Source organism: Bos mutus, chromosome 19 (genome assembly GCF_027580195.1).
Source record: "Bos mutus isolate GX-2022 chromosome 19, NWIPB_WYAK_1.1, whole genome shotgun sequence".
Lineage (NCBI taxonomy): Eukaryota > Metazoa > Chordata > Mammalia > Artiodactyla > Bovidae > Bos > Bos mutus.
Genome location: NC_091635.1, coordinates 30,107,793 through 30,128,844, shown reverse-complemented (window position 1 = coordinate 30,128,844; position 21,052 = coordinate 30,107,793). Strand labels below are relative to the sequence as shown.

General features: G+C 46.6%; 1 protein-coding gene across 3 annotated transcripts in view; it reads left to right on the top strand.

The window, feature by feature from the left end:
* Positions 1 to 6,843, top strand: part of MPP2 (MAGUK p55 scaffold protein 2) — a 31,569-nt gene extending 24,726 nt beyond the window's left edge. For 2 of the 3 annotated variants that reach the window (XM_070389905.1, XM_070389903.1), the window contains 3 exons: positions 272 to 474; positions 818 to 946; positions 2,269 to 6,843. In XM_070389905.1, the coding sequence (XP_070246006.1) occupies positions 272 to 474; positions 818 to 946; positions 2,269 to 2,445 (509 nt within the window). In that variant the 3' untranslated portion in view covers positions 2,446 to 6,843. The remainder of the gene's footprint in view (positions 1 to 271; positions 475 to 817; positions 947 to 2,268) is intronic. The other variant, XM_070389904.1, reaches the window with a different exon arrangement.
* The last annotated feature ends 14,209 nt before the right edge of the window (positions 6,844 to 21,052 follow it).

Here is a 21,052-nt window from a genome sequence, read left to right as displayed (position 1 = left end):
TGACCCCAGGTGTGCTTGGCCTTGCTGTGTGGCTTTGGGCTGCATATTGCCCTCTCTGGGCTTCAGCCCTGCTTCTATAAACACTGGGTTAGAGCAGTGATCTCTGCAGGTCCTCTCAATATGGACATCTTGAGTCTGTGGGTGCCAGTGCTGAGGGTGAGGGGCAGGTGTGCAGGAGGGCACAGGGCTTCTTGGCTCTCAGAGAACACGAGCCCTTAATGTCTGAGGTGATGCATCCTATCTGTGCCCATCGGCCCCTCCTTCCCCCTAGACACGTCCCGGAGGCCCAAGGACTCAGAACGGGAAGGCCAGGGTTACAGCTTTGTGTCCCGTGCGGAGATGGAGGCCGACATCCGTGCTGGGCGATACCTGGAACATGGTGAATACGAGGGCAATCTGTACGGCACACGTATCGACTCCATCCGGGGCGTGGTGGCTGCTGGCCGGGTGTGCGTGCTGGATGTCAACCCCCAGGTACTGCTGGCCCGCTCCTTCCCAGCCTGCTCAGTACCTCTGTGGGTACTCTGCTTGCCCCCAGTATTTCCCCATATATTTCCACACATCCGAGTATAACCCCTCAATTACTGCTACGGCCACAGCCCACCCAGAACCCTTTTCACAGCCTCTTGCACTCCCACTCTTCTAGCTTCCTCCAGTTCACCCCATCCCAGCCACCAGCCAGCTGTTCCGCCATTCACTCCCAGGTTTCATGTTCTAGAAGCCCAGGTACCTCATTCTCCTCTGTTCCTAGGTACCTGTCCTCACCCCATCACCCCAGATGTACATGGGGACATACCCCGGCCCTCCTCTTCTGCAGGCAGTGAAGGTGCTGAGAACAGCTGAGTTTGTCCCTTATGTGGTGTTCATCGAGGCCCCTGACTTTGAGACCCTGCGGGCCATGAACCGGGCGGCGCTGGAGAGCGGGGTGTCCACCAAGCAGCTCACGGTGAGGGCCTCTGAGGTATGGTGGGAGGGGCCTAGCAGCTGCCTGGGGGTAGGGGCCAGGCAGAGCTGAGAAAGAGAAGGAGATGGTGTCCGCAAGGGGAGAGGCGCCCACCCAAGGCACCCACCCAGTGAGGTAGGACTAACAATTCTCACTTTATAGGTGTGGACATGGAGGTCTGAGCAAGGAAATGAAGGGACGCAGCTAGTCCGGGGCACGGGAGCTTCTGCTAGGCCTTGCCCAGTCCACTCTGTGGGAACAGAGGGCTGACTCTAGGGAGCCCAGAGGGCTGGAGGGCAGAGGTGGGCTGTTGACGGCTGGGGAAAAGGCTGAAGGGAGGGAGGAAGCTAGAGACTGGAAGGCTGGCTGGAGGGACCAGGTAGCATCAGGAGGAGGCAGTGCGTGGAGGAGAGGCTTCAAGTCAGGTGTTGCACGACTCCAGGGCACCCCTTAGCTCCCAGGGACCCCTGGGAACAGTCTTCCTCTGCAGGTGCAGGGTTTGCAGAGAGTTGAACCCAGGGGTCCCTCTGCTGGCCACACCTGGTACTGCAGCTCCCAGGCTCAGTTTGGAGCACTGTGCAGGCCCAGGAACAAGGTCTGGGCTGGGCTCCCCAGGGCTGCAGCACCAAGACCCCGCCCGGCTACAGCCCCTCCCCGCCCCCAACCCCGGCTACAGCCCCTCCCACTCCCCCACCCCCGTCCCCGGACACAAGCAGGGCCTACTGGAGCCCCTCAGACAAAGCTGGGCCAGTCCTTGAGCTCCTGCCTGGGGTTATTTAAGTCAATATTCAAGTTCTCCTCCCACCTCTGCCCTGCCAACTTGGATTGGGTCTGGGACCAGGTTTGTCCTGGGCCACACAAGGGATGTGCCCCTCAGGCTGCCTAGATAAGGGGGCCTAGTCAGACCGAAGGGAGGACTGGTTTTGGAGTCAGGCAGACCCTATGCAGCCACTGGCTGGCTGTGTGGCCTCTGTGTGTCTGAGTTTTCTCTGTTGTAAATGGGAACAATTAGTCCTACTCGCAGAGCTGTATTGAAGATTACTACAGAGCTGTAGTGAAGTGTTCAGTGTTGCGCTTGTCACTTCCTAAAGGTTATTTCCTTCCTTCCTTCTATCCACCTGCCTGTCCATGGTTACAGGAGAACAGCCATGGGGCATGCAGGGAGGGGCTGCTGCCTCCCAAGCCAGGGGCTCTGAGCCGCCATGGTTGGTACTTTGGGCTCTGGGAAGGGCCTAGATGATGCAGGCTCTGGGTCCCCTACGTGGGGGGCGGGGGGTGGGTGTCTGGGAGACACTGAGGGGTGGTAGGCCCCCTTGTGCCGGCAGGAGGCAGACCTGAGGCGGACAGTGGAGGAGAGCAGCCGCATCCAGAGGGGCTACGGGCACTACTTCGACCTCTGCTTGGTCAACAGCAACCTGGAGAGGACCTTCCGTGAGCTCCAGGCCGCCATGGAGAAGCTGCGCACGGAGCCCCAGTGGGTGCCTGTCAGCTGGGTGTACTGAGCCTGTTCACCTGGACCTCGGCTCTCTGGGTCATAACCAACCCCTGAATCTGTCCCCTTCCCACCCGTGACCCCCAGCCCCCATCCTCAGCTCCCGTCCCTGACGCTCTGGCTCTTCCTGGGTCTCGGCCCTTCATCTGGCTTTAACGCAGAGGCGTGTACTGCCAGGGAGGTGGGTGTTAGTGGGGTACTCCTGTGCCCAGGTGCTGCCCACTCCCTACATCCATTGGCCACCAGATGTCCCTTTCTGGGGGCCAGACCGTGCCCAGGAGGGTGTCAGAGTCACCTCTGTAATGCTCAGTCCAGAGGAGAGAAAAGCTGCTTTGGGACCACGTGGTCATAGGTACACTGCCCGGCCCCCTCCCACCAGTCCCCTCTCCAATCACTTTTCCTCCTCTGGACTGGCCCCACCGCCTCGCCATTCCTAGGCTCCTCCTACTTCTCACCCCTGCAGCCTGGGAGCCGGCCTTAGGCTGGTTCCCTGTGACCAAGGTGGGTACATGACTCCCTGGCAACCAGGCAGGCCCGGGTGGGGGTGTCAGCCTGGTGCCATCCCAAAGGTTGGAGGAGCCAAAGCACCAGCTAGTTGCCACAGCCAGGGACCCGTGCAGCTCTCAGCCCCTTTGGAACGGGGCTGGGTCCCTGTCCTTCCCTCATCCACAGCTTTTCACTGCCGAAGTCTCTCCACGGACTTCTCCAAGGTGACCCTGACAGGGCAGATCTTGCTCCCTGCAGGGCAAGGCTGGCAGGGGCCGTGGGCTCAGCCCAGGCTGGGGTGGGTTGGAGGCCAAACCCCGTGAGGAGAGGAGCCTGCAACTTCTGACGGGAGAACTCCCAGCCCTCCGTGGCCCGTGGCGGGGGGATGTCTGAGCTCCCTCTCTGTAGTTGTTGTCCATTTTGGTGTCTCTGGCGGGTCCAGGTGGCATGAGGGCTGCCTGAGGGCTGAGGCAGGGTGAGGGCCGGGCCATGAGGTGTGGGCTCGGAGCACATTTGTGCCCCAGCAGGCTCCCTGCATGACTCCAGGGGGCGCCATTCACCCTGTAGTCGGCTCAGTTTCTGTTTCGCCTTGCAGCGGTGCCTGGTCTGTTTCTGCCACTGATGTGTGTGTCAGGCTTCGTTTTGGGAGAGGGAGAAGCAAAAGGTAGTTTTGCTTTGGAGGTTACTCTCTGGGGGCCCCCCTTTTGGGGGCTCACCATCAGCTCCCATTTCTTAGGAGACCCTTATCCCAGATTCCAGAGGCTTGGCCCTCCCCAGATATCTTCCTCCAACTCTCCTATTGTCTCCTGATCCTAAATGCCTGCCCTCCAGTCCTCAGGGAGGGCGACTGTGTAAAATAGGAGAATCCCTTTTAAGAAAAGAATGCTGTCCTCGACTTCCCCCGGCATCTCATCCCTCATCCTTCTCTGTGACCTTTCCTGGGGGTGAGCCTGTCCTTGTAGGGGACCTCCCCCACTACCCCTAGCCCCAGCCTTTGTGCTCCCCGGTTCTTCCGAGTGTCTAGTCCGTCTTCGCTGCAGTGTCAGCCCAAGCTGGCCCCTGAACCACTGTGTGCCCATTTCTTAGGGAAGGGGAGGGAGAAGAAACAGAATATTTATTACAAAGTTAGAAATATATTTATTATATTAGGGATCTCATTTGCATTTGCCTAGGTATACAAGTGAGATGTGACGGTCAAGCCTGCTCCCATCTCATTTGCATAGCTCTGCATCCACTATGCACCTCTGCTTTCCTCTTTTCCCTTTAGTCAGCGTTCTTTTAATTTATCCTTCATTCAGCTCTCCCTTGCTTCCCCCTCACCCTTAGCCCAAGGAGACTGGGAGTGGGAGGAAAATGGGTGTTCTCCTGCTGGCCCGGGGCCATGGCGCCCTTTGTCCATCCATCCCCACCTCATCCAGAAGACTTGGGAATAGAGGCAGCCACCCCCTTCCCTTTGGTAATGCTCCAGAGCGCCCTGATTAGAAGACCATCCTCTTGGATGGGAATGGGCGCTGGACATCATGCTGAGGAGTTGGTACCTGGTTCTTCAGGGTGAATCTCCATCTTCACTTCTGGTGATGCCTGAGGGTCAGGGCTGGGCCCCTCCTTTCCTGTCTCCATCCCTCTCTGAACAGCTTCCTTCCTCCCCTACCTCAGCCCTGCTCAAGGGACCAGGGCTGGGTTGGAACAGGTGTGTGTGCTCATCCTCCCCCCCTCCCACTGTGGACGCTTGTATTGAGGAACCTCGGGATAATGAGGACCCTGTCCACACCCAGTCCCAGCCCAGCTGTCCTTCCCCCGTCCCATCCCTCAGCCATCTAATCCCCAAGCTTTCTCTCTGACTGGTTTTCTTTCCTTTGATTAAATGTGAAAGCAAAGGTTCTAGGCTCCGTTTGTCTTTTGTTGGGATCGAGTGGATGGCTTCGGGAAAGGTTTAGAGTGGGGGCAGCACAGCATAGATGATTCTGGAATGGAAGCTGGAGTGACATGTCTTGTGTTCTGTGATGTCCCACTGTTCCACACTCCCCAGCCCCAGAAGATGTTCTTGTTAAAGGCTTGTATCCAGGAGTCTATGAGCATCCATGAGGGCCAGGGAACTCAGGGAACCCATAGCTAATCCACTCAACTTTACCCAGAACTTGCTGTGTGGTCTTAGGCAGGTTCTTCTCCTTCTCTGGACCTCAGGTTCATCCTCTGTAAGGTGTCATGGCTTCTCCCGGGGTAATGCTAGGATTGGTTCTAGGTGCTCAGCAGCAGGGGCCATAGAGAGTGGTTGAAATATCACCCCAATGTCTCCATGGGTGTGTGGTTGAGGGGTCAGCTTCCTTCCCACCTGAGTTCCTCAGGGGATCCCAGGATGCTCACTGAACATTCTCAAGAAGGGCTTTGGCTGTTCCCTTCTATGACAACCAAATGTTGAACTGGCTCCCTTCCTTTGATTTCTCCAAAGCATCCACTCACACAGGGACTAGTGTGGGGACAGCTTGACTGGTGATTTGGAGGCAGCCATGGGGCCTCATTTCACCTGCCTAAGAGCTCTGACAAAATTGAGAACTGAATAGTAAACACTCCAATTCCAAAATGTCCCTTGACCATTCCCAGCTCAGGGAGTGTTTTCTTAGCCAACTTTTCCTCCTTGGGTCCTCCCTTCATGTCACTGGTCCCTCTCCTGCTTCTTTCTCTCATTGTGGACAAACTTCTTCCCATCTCCTGGGGGCACCCCTGGAAACTCAGTCTTTCTTTACTATACCAGCAACTCTGCACTTGTATTTCTGTCCACCTCAGTGGTTCTCAACACTGGCTACCCATTAAAATTGCCTGGAGAATTAAATAAACAAACAACAATTGTTTGGATGCCAGTTCAGAGCAATTAAATCAGAAATTCAAGAAAGTCTATCAGCTGTAACTAACAATCAGAACATCACAGCTTAATAGTTTAACAACTTTATTATTCATTTCTTGCTCACATCACATCTGATGGCGATGGGGTGGCACTCCTAACGATGATTCAGGGATCTACTCTCCAGGGTTATTACAAGGGAAGCTGGGAAATGTAGTCTTTCTCAGTGCTCCGGAAGAGGAAACAGGGTCTAACCAGCCTCTCTGAGGCTGAGAGTGGAACCTGGGATGCAGTATGTTTTAAAGTGCCCCAAGTGATTCTAAGTGAAAGTGTTAGCTGCCCAGATGTGTCCGACTCTTTGCAACCCCATGGATTGTAGTCCATCAGGCTCCTCTCTGTCCATGGGATTTTCCAGGCAAGAATACTAGAGTGGGTTGCCATATAGTGATTCTAATGTGTAGCCAAATCTGCCAGCCACTGCCCGTCTATTTTGCCCATACCCTTCAGGTGGAGGGAATTTCCTTTTAGCTCCAAATTGGCACCAAAGTATTTTCCTAATAAAGACAGTTGAATTTCTTTCTTTTTTTTAAGTTGCTCAGTCATGTCGACTCTTTGCAACCCCATGGAATTCTCTAGGCCAGAATACTGGAGTGGGCAGCCTTTTCCTTCTCCAGGGGAACTTCCCAACCCAGAGATCGAACCCAGGTCTCCCACACTGCAGGCGGATTCTTTACCAGCTGAACCACAAGGGAAGCCTGACAATTGAATTTCTAAAGGGAATTCTGCTGCAGTTTTGTTTTGTTTTTTAAATCCTTTTCCCCTCTTGGCACAGTAGCCTGTGCTTTGACGGGCAGAAAGGATTCTTATCATATCATGTGCTATGCTCAGTTGTTCAGGTGTTCAACTCTTTGCAACCCCACAGACTGTAACCTTCCAGGCTCCTCTCTCCATGGGGTTTTCCAGGCAAAGATACTGGAGTGGGTTGCCATTGCCTACTACAGGGGATCTTCCTGACCCAGGGATTGAACCGGTATCTCTTGTGTCTCCTGCATTGGCAGGTGGATTCTTTACCACCAGCACCACCTGGGAAATTCATAATCATTATAACTAGGCTCAAACACATCTTCATTAATCAAAATAGGAACCATTACATCCAACACATTTTTGCCAATGAGAAATAAGTGTATTTATTCCTGTTGCATAAAACTCCCTGCTTCAGGATTCAGTGAACTCTTGGAAAGTATTTTCTGCCTTCTGCTCGTTGTGGAAATGTTTTCCCTGCAGAAAGTTGTCAAAATGCTTGAAGAAGTGGTAGTTGGTTGGCGAGAAGTCAGGTGAGTATGGCGAATGAGACAAAACTTCGTAGCCCAGTTAGTTCAACTCTTGAAGTGTTGGTTATGCAATGTGTGGTCAGGTGGAGGTGTGGAGAATTGGGCCCATTCTGTTGACCAAGGCCAGCTGCAGGCGTTGAAGTTTTCAGTGCATCTCGTTGATTTGCTGAGCATACTTCCCAGATGTAATGGTTTCACCGAGATTCAGAAGCTGTAGTGGATCAGATAGGCAGCAGACCACGAAACGGTGCCCATGACTTTTTTTGGTGCAAGTTTGGCTTTGGGAAGTGCTTTGGAGCTTCTTCTCAGTCCAGCCACTGAGCTGGTCGTCATTAGTTATCATATAAAATCCACTTTTCATTACACGTCACAATCCAATTGAGAAATGGTTTGTTGCAAAGAATAAGAGAAGACGACGCTTCAAAATGACCCTTTTTTTGATTTTTAGTCACCTCATGAGGCATCCACTTATGGAGCTTTTTCACCTTTTCAATTTGCTTCAAATGCCAAACGACCATAGAACAGTCGACATTGAATTCTTTGACAACTTCTCGTGTAGTTGTAAGAGGATCAGCTTCGATGATCTTCTCAATTGGTTGTTGTCAACTTCTGATGACTGGGCACTGTGATTTTCATCTTCAAGGCTCTTGTCTCCTTTGCTAAACTTCTTGAACCATCACTGCACTGTACATCCATTAGCAGTTCCTGGCTCAAGTGCTTTGTTGATGTTGCATGTTGTCTCTGAGGCTTTATGACCCAGTTTGACCTCAATAAGAAAATTTCCTGAATTTGTTTTTTGTCTAACATCATTCCCCTAGCCTAAAACAAATGTAAAATAAATAGCAAGTAATGTCATTAGCAAAAAAAAAAAAAGACCCATAAAATGAGAAATGCACATTAAAATGATGTATAACATAACCACATTTATTCAAGAATGCATTTCAATATCAAACAGCAAAGTTCAGCAATGCAAATCCACAATTATTTTTGCACCAACCTAAAGTTGGAGAAGGCAATGGCACCCCACTCCAGTACTCTTGCCTGGAAAATCCCATAGACGGAGGAGCCTGGTGGGCTGCAGTCCATGGGGTCGCTAAGAGTCGGACACGACTGAGCAACTTCACTTTCACTTTTCACTTTCATGCATTGGAGAAGGAAGTGGCAACCCACTCCAGTGTTCTTGCCTGGAGAATCCCAGGGACGGGGGAGCCTGGTGGGCTGCTGTCTATGGGGTCACACAGAGTCGGACACGACTGAAGTGACTTAGCAGCAGTAGCAATAGTAAGGAACGTTTCAAGTTACTCTCTTATTTTTTTTTTCTTAGTCTTGTTTGTTTATTCTAGAAGGAGGAGCTCCAGGTTCATTTTGTCAGAGTATTCCCTCTTCCAAGTGGGATCTTAACTGGAATTGCATTAAAACAATCCACAATGACAAACCTAGATAGCGTATTAAAAAGCCAGAGATGTGACTTTACTGACAAAAGCCCGTATAGTCAAAGCTATGGTTTTTCCAATAGTCATGTACGGATGTGAGAGGTGGACCATAAAGAAGGCTGAGTGCCAAAGAATTGATGCTTTCAAATTGTGGTGCTGGAGAAGACTCTTGAGGGTCCCTTGGACAACAAGGAGATCAAACCCATCAATCCTAAAGAAATCAACTCTGAATACTCATTGGAAGGACTGGTGCTGAAGCTGAAGCTTCAATACTTTGGCCACCTGATGTGAAGAGCCGATTCATTGGAAAAGACCTTGGTGCTGGGAAAGATGGAAGGCAAAAGAAGGGGGTGGCAAAGGAAGAGATGGTTAGATAGCATCACTGACTCAATGGACATGAATTTGAGCAAACTCCAGGAGATGGTAGAGGACAGAGGGACCTGGCGTGCTGCAGCCCACAGGGTCTCAAAGAGCCAGACATAATTTAGTGACTGAGCAACAATCTAGGAGGAATTAGGGCTCTTTAGTCTTGCCATCCAGGACTGTGTTCTGCCTCTCCACATATTCAGGCCCCCCTCTAGCCCAGGGTCCCCAGCGGCCTGTCTGCTAGGCAATGCTGTTTAGATTGGCATATTTCCAGGCAGTGGCAATGTGATAAAAAGGACAACACAGTGACTTTCTCATTAAAGAAAATTCATTCCTCTCAAAGAACTGCCATTTTGGGAATTCTCTGGTTGTCCGGAGAATCTGCCTGCAGTGCAGGAGACCCAGGTTCAATCCCTGGGTTACGAAGATCCCCTGGAGAAGGAAATGGCAACCCATCCTAGTATCTTTGCCTGGAAAATCCCATGGACAGAGGAGCCTGGTGGGCTGCAGTTCGTGGGGTCGCAAAGAGTCGAGCATGACTGAGCGAGTAACACTTCACTGGTTGTCGAGTGATTAGGACTCGGTGGACTCACTGCCAAGGGTCTGAGCTCAACCACTGGTGGGAGAATTAAGATCCTACCAGCCTCACTGTGTGTCCAAAGAAACAACAACAACTGTCCTTTGTCCCAAGATTCTCTCTCCTTTCCCTACTCTTTGGGATTAAAATGGTCTTCCTTTTATAAAAGGGCTCTGACATTAGAATTTTTTTTTAGAAGTTCGTCCACCAGGAAAGTCCCTAGAATTATTTTCTTATTTCTGAATGCTTAAGTTGAGAACGTATATTTTGGAAGTTTTGCTGATCTGTGAAATCTCAAAGTTTGGATTAGATCCCTTTCTAGGTTTAGTTATATAGGTGTCCTGCGTTTTGTTGAGTATTTTGCACTGGAGTTGCTATTGTGCAAGATTTTCCCCCCTATCATATCTTCTAATAAATTATCCATTTCCTTAAAAATTATAGCATGAACTTTAAGTCCAGTGGTCACCCATTATCTGTGGGGGATACGTTCCAAGACCCCCAGTGGATGCCTGCAACTATGATAGTATTGAACCCTATATATACTGTTTTTTCCTATATATACTTACCTATGGTAAAGTTCAAGTTATAAATTAGGCACAGTAAGAGATCAACAACAACAATAATAAAGTAAAATGATTCTAACAGTGTACTGTAATAAATGTCCATTCTGATTCTGTAGATCTTGGGTGGGACCAGAGATTTTGCATATCTAAACAGTTCCTGGTCATGCCCGTGTGCTGTTCTTCATGGAACACACGTGAATTAGCAAGTGTTCAAAGCAGAGGGCTCAAACTCAGTTGCATGTTAAAAACCACTTTGGAGGTGGTTTTAAGTACTCATCCTAATGGGCCTCCCAGTTGGCTCAGCGGTAAAGAACCTGCCTGCCAATGCCAGAGACACAGATTTGATTCCTGGTTTGGGAGGAGCCCCCAGAGAAGGAAATGGCAGCCCACTCCAGTATTCTTGCCTGGGAAATCCCATGGACAGAGGGCTATAGTCCATGGAGTTGCAAAAGAGTCGGGTACAACTCAGTGACTAAACAATAACAACTGTAATAAAAGTTATGTGAATGTGATCTCTCATATACACAAAATATCTTATTGTATGAATTTAATGCCTTTTCCATCTTAACTGAGCACTTATCACGCAGTGTGGCCATAACTTTTGCACTTTGAGGCACGAGAGCAAAGCTGGAACAAATTTCTTTTTCCATCTTCACCATCTCTGGGATAGAAGGTTCATTCTTACTGTAGATCTTAGCAACCACAGTGTTTGATTTTTTTCTTTCCTTTTAAAGTTGAGCACATTCACCTTTTCACTTAAAGGAAGTATTAATGTTTTACAGCTTCTCTGTGGCAAGCCTGAATAACCAGCATCACTTCTTGGTGTTTTGGGGTGATTTTGAGAAAAATAAACACAAGCAATGTGGTAGCAAGGCAGTCAATCTAATTTAGAAGGCTACTTAGTAACTATCAGCTAAGATACTCTGGGACAGGCATCATCACTCTTCTCAAAATGGCATGCAATTGAAAACTTGAAGATTGTTTATTTCTTGAGCTTCCCATTTAATATTTTTGGACCACGGTTAACCACAGGTGATCAAAACCATGGATAAGGTTGGGGTGGATGTACTCATTCAGCAACCATCTACTGAGCACCATTGATCAAGGCAGGGTCCCTACATCCAGAGGCCCAGAGTCCAAGGCAATAGATAGGAAGAAGGTCCTGATTAGCACTCTGTAATGAGAAGCTGTTATGGGAGTACCCAGAAATGGCTACTCAATTAACCCATGGGGGCATCAGAAAGCATTCCCAAGAGGTGCTGATGCTGGAGTGAACTCTTAAACATATGGGGATGTTTACTAAGTGAATGAATGAATGAATGAATGCTTGTTGTATCCTGGAAAAGGATAAGTATTTTGGTATTTTTGATATTGAATTTCTTCTACTCCAGAATCCTGGCTCCGAGTGTGTATGCACATATGTGAGGGGAGGGTGGTGGTCATGGAGTTTTTGCTTAAGGCACAGGTCACTGATTCCCCTCTACCTTCCAGTCACAAATGTCCCTGTTAGGGAGTGTCCCTCCCCTCAGTTTGTCAGCCCGCCCTGGTTTGGGGCCAGACTTAAGACACCCAGACTTCCTGGATTAAGATACTGCCCCTCTTACTGCCTGTTGGGGTTAAGGTGTGTCTCCATATACTTACTTAATGCAGAAGATAAAGCTGTGTTCTTCTAAGAGAGACACAGTGGGAAGAAATGAGACTACCCATAAGCCAACCTCTGAAATGTTACACTGCCTTCAGCTCTCTTTTCTTCTCTGCTGCACTGGCTCCTGGGCCAGTGGATCCACAGCCTCAGTTAGCTTGCGTTCTTCAGTTATACTTTAAGAGTCCCAAACCCTATCTGCAACTGCTCATGAGACATATCTCCATGTACATGAACTTCTTTTTTTTTTTGTCGGCTGTGTCGCATGGCATGTGGGATCTTACTTCCCCGACCAGGGATTGTACTCATGCCCCCTGCATTGAGAGTGTGGAGTCTTGACCACCGGACCTCCAGGAAAGTCCCTAGAAGAACTTTAGAATTGCTAAGTCCCTTAGAAAATTTCCAAGACCCAAAGCCACAGTTTCAAGTGCCTGTGGTTCACTTTCTCTGTGACCCTCCAAGAACCCCATCAACTCCATCTGGACTCTGTGGTCATTGTTTATATGGTTCCTGGCCTCCCCATAACTAAGAGTTCCTAGAGGGCAGAGGCCAAGCTTTCTTGTCCTTTGGCACAAAGCCTTAGTATATACAATTATAATCAAGCGAAAACTACTTCTTTGAACAAATAAAAACAATCGGCTGACATCTGTAAACATTTTCTTCCCTTAAATATTCATGAGTTGGGCAATGATCTCTGTCCTTTTGAACAGGAAAGGGTTTCATAACATGCAGTGTGATGTCTCTCTTTTACAGGGAGGAAGTAGACCCGGGGTGTGTAAGTTCTGAATTCTGAAACTTCTTAGGAACAGAGGCTTCATTCTTTTTATTACCATATAACTTCATAAAACTTCAGCATAAATTCATGAAGAAGGACTTAGAAACACCTTGAAGTATGACCTTTCTGGGACAACACAAAAGGATAAAGGTAAATTTGGCCCCAATCAGGTAAACTTTAAAGGCACATAGAAACACTCCCAGCTACATCCCCACACCTGGGAGGGGTCCAGTCCACTAGACAGATGTTTCAATCTACTTGTTCATTTCAATAATGACTGTAATAGTTATGAATAACAGTAGCCATTTTCAGGACTTCAGCCATGAGTAAACTAGAAAAATTATTCTAGGCTAAGGAATCAAGCAGAAAAGCTATCAGGATGTGAGCCCTGAGGGAAAGTGTATGGACAGTTGCCTAAAGATGGAGCTGATGATTAAGAGGGTTCATTGAACCCACTTAACCAAGGACATCTTTCAGTTGGCAGGAGTCCACTCGCAGGAGCAGCGGAATGTCCTCGAAAAATGCCATCCTGGAGCCACAGTGCACTGTGGGAACCAAATATGCCAGGTGTGAGGCATGAGTGTACACCTCTGACCGCCGTCCCCAACCAAGGAGTAGGCAGTGTCTGGGTGTTTATATTTGTCTCCTCTGTTATTTCATGCGTGCAAGTCTTGGCACAGTGCCTGACAATTTCACAAATAATCTTGAGTGTTTCAGCCTGCTCCCACCCCTTTTTATTTTTATCAGGGCTTGGTTTCCCTTCCAGAAAGAGATCTTCCTTTCTCTCTGCTGTTTCCCATAAACCTGCCCTCATGCTGTGTAGTGTTAGTACTCAAGTGTTGGTCTGTGGACCATTTCACTGGCAGCAAGATGAGAAAATTAAGAACAAAAGGAAAGTTTATCACTAAGCTGAATATATCTACTTTTAAGGATTATCCTTTGCCAGAGTCCAGCTCCAGCAGCTAGGGATTCAACCTGAAGGGGTGAGCAGTGTTGGTGAGAAACTGAGGCAGCCTCTCAGTTTTCTTGGACTGCCTGTTTATTTCAAGCTTATGATTCTCTTTTATACTTTTACAAAAGCATTAGGGCAGAGGTTTGACATTTTTAGTTCCCATTGACCCAGATTTATTTTTCTCCAGAAATCATTGTTGCTCCTCAAAAGGAGTTCCTTCCTCAGCGATTCTCTTATCTACTTTTTCTCATGTGTCCTTGTGAATACACTGTAACTCATGCTAATGTCTGGGCTGCATACCACATTCCTCAGTTTAATTCTTATCTTTCTAAGTCCTGTTTGCCCCTAGTATCCTAAGCTCACTATTTCTTAGAAAGGGCTTCTAGCTAATAATATCTCTAAAGTCCCTAATTTCTATAAGCTACAGTAGAATATGCTAACATTACAGCAATCCTTAAATCTTTAGCTTCTAACTATTTTAATTATTCCTAAGCCTAAATTCAGCAAACTCCTTTGCCATAAACACTTTTCTCACAAATGGGCTTCAGATAGCAATCCCTCCCATGGCCTCAAGCTGCAGCCTGCGTGCTCACCCTGGAACAGTCTTTTGCAAAAGTCCTTGAACAAATGTCAGTGATTAACTTTATGAATTATTCTCTGAGCACAGCTGCAGAAGGCTTTGTGCCTTCTCATGCTCCTCTCAAAAACAACAAGCACCTTAATATTCTTTTCAGTCAACTCAGCCGAGGAAAGGAAAAAACAAGTCAGAATCACAAAGCCTAACTCCTTCATTCTGGAACAAAGGGAGGGGGTTTAGGGCCGTGCCTCCATTTTGTCAGTAATGCCTAACGCGGCTCCCGACAATCCTTTACTGTGATGTGGTGATTATGAATTTTATTTCATCACACACTGATGTTAAGAAACACCCCATTATTTTTCTAACCTGAATAAAATCTTTCCCTGAACCCCTGCTCATCAGAGTGGAAAGAAATGAGATCTCAACCCTATTTTGGAGAGTTTCTTCACTTTCCTAGAGTTGCACAAAAATTAAAGGACCTTACGTGGTGCCCAGAAAATGAGAGTCAGGGTTTTAGTTCAGGTGGAGTGAACAAGGTACCTAGGGCTTTTATTTATTTATTTAATTTTTTAAATTTTAGAATGCTCTTTATTTTGACACTTACAGGACATGGCTAAGGCATGTTCACAAGCATCTGTTAGAAGTTATGTGCAAAACGAATTCCCCTGGGACTTCCCTGGTGGTCCAGTGGTCCAGAATCCCCCCTTTTAATGCACTGGACATGGGTTCAATCCCCGGTACGGGAACTAAGAACTAAGATCCCACATGCCTAGGGGCAACTAAGCCCACATGCTACAGTGAAGACCCAGCACAGCAAACAAAAAACAACCTTCTCTCACTCTCCAGCTGCTCTTCTTTCCCTTTGTACTTGCTGCTACAGACTGGTCCCTATGTATCTTCACAGGCTTTCCCAGTGGCTCAGTGGTCAAGAACCTGCCGGCAATGCAGAAGAGGCAGGTTTGACTTCTGGGTTGGGAAGATCCCCTGGAGGAAGAAATGGCAACTCATTCCAGTATTCTTGCCTGGGAAATCCCATTGACAGAAGAGCCTGGCAGGCTACAGTCCAAGGGGTCACAAAGAGTCAGACACGACTGATCATGTACACTCATGCATGTATCTTCATATCTACAAATCCTCAGTTGTTTTGAAAATGCAGACAAGGTTTTAGGGATCTGATTCAAAATATGAATTAAGCTTCTATGCACTAAATCACTATGACATCAAAACTCAGGGGAACCTTGTGCTTTTAAACAATGAGATCCAATATGAAACAATTTTTATTGCATTGCTGGGATTTGTGGGAAGGGAAATCTCAAAGAGGCCACAAAACAACACAGTCCTCTTAGGCATGGCAAATGGACAGGAAAGGTGGAGTTGTGCTAAAGGCAAATGCCAATATTAGCATCACATTTGGTAAGTTAGATATTAACCCAGGGTCAAGGTAAGGCAACCTAAGATTCTGGTATATTAGGGACCTGGTCCCAAGTTGCTATCCTATTCTGGACCCCTCTGGACAGAAGCAAATGCAAATTGTTTCTGGAAGAAAGTATCCTCAATTTCAGCCTCCAGATTTTCCATAGATTCATCCAAACACAAGCTCACAACGTGAGATCACAAAACACAGAGAAACAGACCACCACGAGCAACAGTCAACATAAACAATATATTTATAGGTCCAAGGACTTCTGATATTAGCCACAAAATGTAAACTAACCACATGTGTGTAAATGTTTAATGAAATAAAAGATGGCATTATAAAAATTAACAAGCAACAAGACCCTAGAATGGTCAGTTTTGAAGGAGAACCATCCAGAACTTATAGAAATAAAAGAAAATACAATGATTAAAACAAAAGCTAGTTGGAGGGAGCTAACAGCAAATCAAACACAACTGAAAAGAGATGAATGAGTAAAAAAGCTGCTCCCTTAAGTATGGTCCTTGGATTAGCAGCAGCAGCACCCTGGGAACTTGTTAGAAATGCAGACTCTCAGGCCCTATCCAGAACTACCGAGTCAAATTTGAATTTTAGGGTCTTCCCTAGTGGTCCAGTAGCTAAGACTCCACACTCTCAATGCAGGGGTCCCGGATTCGATCCCTGGTCAGGGAACCAGATTCCACGTGCCACAGGTAAGAGTTCACATGCTGCAACTTAAAATTCTGTGTGCCCCAATGAAGGTCGAAGGTCCTGAGTGCTGCAGCTGAGACCCGGTGTAGCCAAACAAATATATATTTTTTAAGGATTTTGTAGTTTAACAAGATTCCTTGGTAATTAATAGGCATTTTCAAGTTTACGAAGTACTAAACTAGAAGATAGAGCTGAAAAAATAAGACAGAATGAATAACAGAGAGGTAAGAAGGGAAATATGAGAAGGTAAAAGCAGGTATAAAGGTAAGGTCTAAAAATTTTTTATCCTGATCAATGGAGACATTTTTAAAAAGAATGAAGTACAAAAAAATTTGAAGATAAATATTTTTCCAGAACAGATGAAATATATGAACCCACAGATATAAGGATTTGTACCAAACAAGAAAAATTTGGGGACTTCCCTGGAGGTCCCTGGCTAAGGCTCTGAGCTCCCAATGCAGGGGGCCTGGGTTCAGTCCCTGGTCAGGGAACTAGATCCCACATGCCACAACTAAAAAGATCCCGCATACCACAAGAAAGATCCCAGGTGCTGCAGCTAAGACCCAGCTCAGCCAAATAAATACGTAAATATACATATTTTTAAAATTTGAAGTTTGCAGCCAGGAGTAAAACATCAGGACACCAAAAGAAATAGAAAAGCAATCTGAGAAAAAAAAACATCACATTACTCAGTCTGACACCAGCAACACTTACAGCTAGAAAACAGAACAATAGTATTTCCAGAATGCCGAGAGAAAATGGCTGTAAACCTAGGATTGTACACCCAACAAAATCCTTCCAAGAATTTTCATAAAGTAGAGTTTTTCAGATAAAAACTGACAGACTTTACCATTTACATGATGTTTTAAAGAGAAAAGCTAATATGTAAGAATCCAAGTTAATGTTGTCTGTGTAAAATAGCACTGAGCAGTAATGTCTAGTCTGTACCTTCCCACAAAGAAAATTCTAGGCCCAGATGTCTTCATGGCTGATTTCTGCCAAACATATAAAACATTTACCAATTATACATAAACTCTTCCAGAAAATTGAAGATGAGGGACCACTTCTCAGCATCAGTTCAGTTCAATCACTCAGTTGTGTCTGACTCTTTGTGACCCCGTGAACTGCACCATGCCAGGCCTCCCTGTCCATCACCAACTCCCAGAGCCCACCCAAACCCATGTCCATCGAGTCAGTGATGCCATCCAACCATCTCATCCTCTGTCTGTCCCCTTCTCCTCCTGCCCTCAATCTTTCACAGCATCAGGGTCTTTTCAAATGAGTCAGCTCTTCGCATCAGGTAGCCAAAGTACTGGGGTTTCAGCTTCAACATCAGCCCTACCAATGAACATCGAGGACTGATTTCCTTTAGGATGGACTGGTTGGATCTCCTTGCAGTCCAAGGGACTCTCAAGAGTCTTCTCCAACACCACAGTTCAAAAGCATCAATTCTTTGGCGCTCAGCCTTCTTTATAGTCCAACTCTGCCATCCGTACATGACCACTGGAAAAACCATAGCCTTGACTAGACGAACCTTTGTTGGCAAAGTAATGTCTCTGCTTTTTAATACGCTATCTAGGTTGGTGATAACTTTCCTTCCAAGGAGTAAGCGTCTTTTAATTTCATGGCTGCAATCACCATCTGTAGTGATTTTGGAGCCCAGAAAAATCAAGTCAGCCATTGTTTCCACTATTTCCCCATCTATTTGCCATGAAGTGATGGGACTGGATGCCATGATCTTAGTTTTCCGAATACTGAGCTTTAAGCCAACTTTTTTACTCTCCTCTTTAATTTTCATTAAGAGGCTCTTTAGTTCTTCTTCACTTTCTGCCATAAGGGTGGTGTCATCTGCATATCTGAGGTTATTGATATTTCTCCCGGAAATCTTGATTCCAGCTTGTGCTTCTTCCAGCCCAGCATTTCTCATTATGTACTCTGCATATAAGTTAAATAAGCAGGGTGACAATATACAGCCTTGACGTACACCTTTTCCTATTTGGAACCAGTCTGTTGTTCCATGTCCAGTTCTAACTGTTGCTTCCTGACCTGCATACAGGTTTCTCGAGAGGCAGGTCAGGTGGTCTGGTATTCCCATCTCTTTCAGAATTTTCCACAGTTTATTGTGATCCACACAGTCAAAGGCTTTGGCATAGTCAATAAAGCAGAAATAGATGTTTTTCTGGAACTCTCTTGCTTTTTCGATGACCCAGCGGATATTGGCAATTTGATCTCTGGTTCCTCTGCCTTTTCTAAAACCAGCTTGAACATCTGGAAATTCATGGGTCACGTATTGCTGAAGCCTGGCTTGGAGAATTTTAAGCTTTACTTTACTAGTGTGTGAGATGAGTGCAATTGTGCGGTAGTTTGAGCATTCTTTGGCATTGCCTTTCTTTGGGATTGGAATGAAAACTGACCTTTTCCAGTCCTGTGGCCACTGCTGAGTTTTCCAAATTTGCTGGCATATTGAGTGCAGCACTTTCACAGCATCATCTTTCAGGATTTGAAATAGCTCAACTGAAATTCCATCACCTCCACTAGCTTTGTTCATAGTGAAGCTTTCTAAGGCCCACTTGACTTCACATGCCAAGATGTCTGGCTCTAGGTGAGTGATCACACCATCGTGATTATCTTGGTCTTGAAGATCTTTTTTGTACAGTTCTTCTGTGTATTCTTGCCACCTCTCCTTAATATCTGCTGTTTCTGTTAGGTCCATACCATTTCTGTCCTTTATCGAGCCCATCTTTGCATGAAATGTTCCCTTGGTATCTCTAATTTTCTTGAAGAGATCTCTAGTCTTTCCCATTCTGTTGTTTTCCTCTATTTCTTTGCATTGATTGCTGAGGAAGGCTTTATCTCTTCTTGCTATTCTTTGGAACTCTGCATTCAAATGGGTATATCTTTCCTTTTCTCCTTTGCTTTTCACATCTCTTCTTTTCACAGCTATTTGTAAGGCCTCCTCAGACAGCCATTTTGCTTTTTGCATTTGTTTTTCTTGGGGATGGTCTTGATTCCTGTCTCCTGTACAATGTCATGAACCTCCAATCATAATTCATCAGGCACTCTGTCTACCAAATCTAGTCCCTTAAATCTATTTCTCACTTCCACTGTGCAGTCATAAGGGATTTGATTTAGGTCATACCTGAATGGTCTAGTGGTTTTCTCCACTTTCTTCAGTTTCAGTCTGAATTTGGCAATAAGGAGGTCATGATCCAAGCCACAGTCAGCTCCTGGCCTTGTTTTTGCTGACTGTATTAAAGAATATAATCAGTCTGATTTCGGTGTCAACCATCTGGTGATGTCTGTGTGTAGAGTCTTCTCTTATGTTGTTGGAAGAAAGTGTTTGGATTTCCTGCATAACATCAATTTCTGATTAAAAAAAAAGAAAAAACCTCAGTAAGCTAGGGCTAGAAGGGAATTTTTTCAATCCAATAAAGGGCCTCTATGAAAAGCATATATATGTGTTCTTTTCAGATTCTTTTCCATTCTAGATTATTACAAGATATTGAATGCTGCATAGTTCCCTGTTATCTCTTTTCTATATAGTAGTGTGTATCTGTTAATCCCAAATTCCTAATTTATCTCTCCTCATTCTTCCCCTTTTGTAACAGAAAGATTATAGAAAATCTCTTCAGTAGGCTTCAATGGATTAGGATCACAGCATCTAAATCTTTGTAGAGGGTAGTTTAGGGAAGGACCTAAATCTTAAATCATTTATTTTCACCATCAATACTCTTTTTGGTATTAAAATATTTCTCTGAAAGGATCAAATGAGATGATAAAGGATAGTTTATTATTATAGTTAATGTCCCGATTTGACAAAACAGAACATGAGCCATGTTGATGTTCCCCTAATTTTTACCTCTCAGCAGGTTCCCAGGCTGGAAACTCTTCCTCTCAGGATGGGTGAACAGTGGCTGGTTGCAATTCTTTTGTTCAAGGGCCTCTTGTAGCTCACAGAGCTGAAGATTTGGGTGTACAAATATAAAACCAAGGTATATCAAGATGAGGGACTGCAGAGTGACAGCTGGCGAGGAGCTGGACTTCCTCCCCTGCCCAGGCTGGCTCTGTGCCAGTGCTGGGAGCTAGGTCAGTGTGGCGGGGTCTGTGAAGGATGCTCAAGTTTCTAATAAATCCATAGAAACTTGGCATCTTGAGGATGTCAATCCTAGGCTACCTTGGAGAGAGTTTTACCTCTGAAAGACATAAAGTCTGGGACTTCCCTGGCAGTCCAGTGGCTAAGACTCTGAGCTCCTAATGCGGGAAGCCCAGGTTTGATTCTTGGTCGGGGAACTAGATCCCACATGCCTCAACTGAGAGTTTGCTGCCACAACTAAAACCCAGTGCAGCCAAATAAATAAATAAATATATTTTTTAAAAGACATAAAATCTCTTTAGGGGAAACATTGCCTGAAAATGGGCAAGGGGTGGGCCTGGGATGACTTGGCTGAGTCCCCACCAAAGCTCTGGCTGCTGTACGTGACAGGTTGAGAGGACAGGAAGGTTCTTTCCCTCCTGAGAAGCCCCCGTTCTCACCAGCCACTAGCTGATTGATCATGGGGGGAGCCTGCTTTGGAGGAAATTTTGAGGTCTCTCTGAGACCATCTGTAACTTACTGCTTCCTATCTCCCCCAGTATTTGGGCACACACTGTGCCAGGATCCTGGGCAGAGTCCCCAGAACTCAGACCTGGGGGTCCCTTTCCACTTGGAAAAGGTAAGATGTGCTCCCCATGTGACACCCACCACTCCCACCCTGCACTAGCTGCCACTTTCTGGTGAGTTTTCTGAGCATCATAAGATCGGCTCCACCTTGCCCAGCCCCCTAGGCCCTCACTTCTGGGGCATTATAAGTGGTTTTTCCTCCTACAGCCACAGGGGCAGGGGTGGAGGCTGTTGAGGACTTTGAGAAATGCTGACTGACAGGCCCTGGTGGGATTGAAACGGGTTCTACTA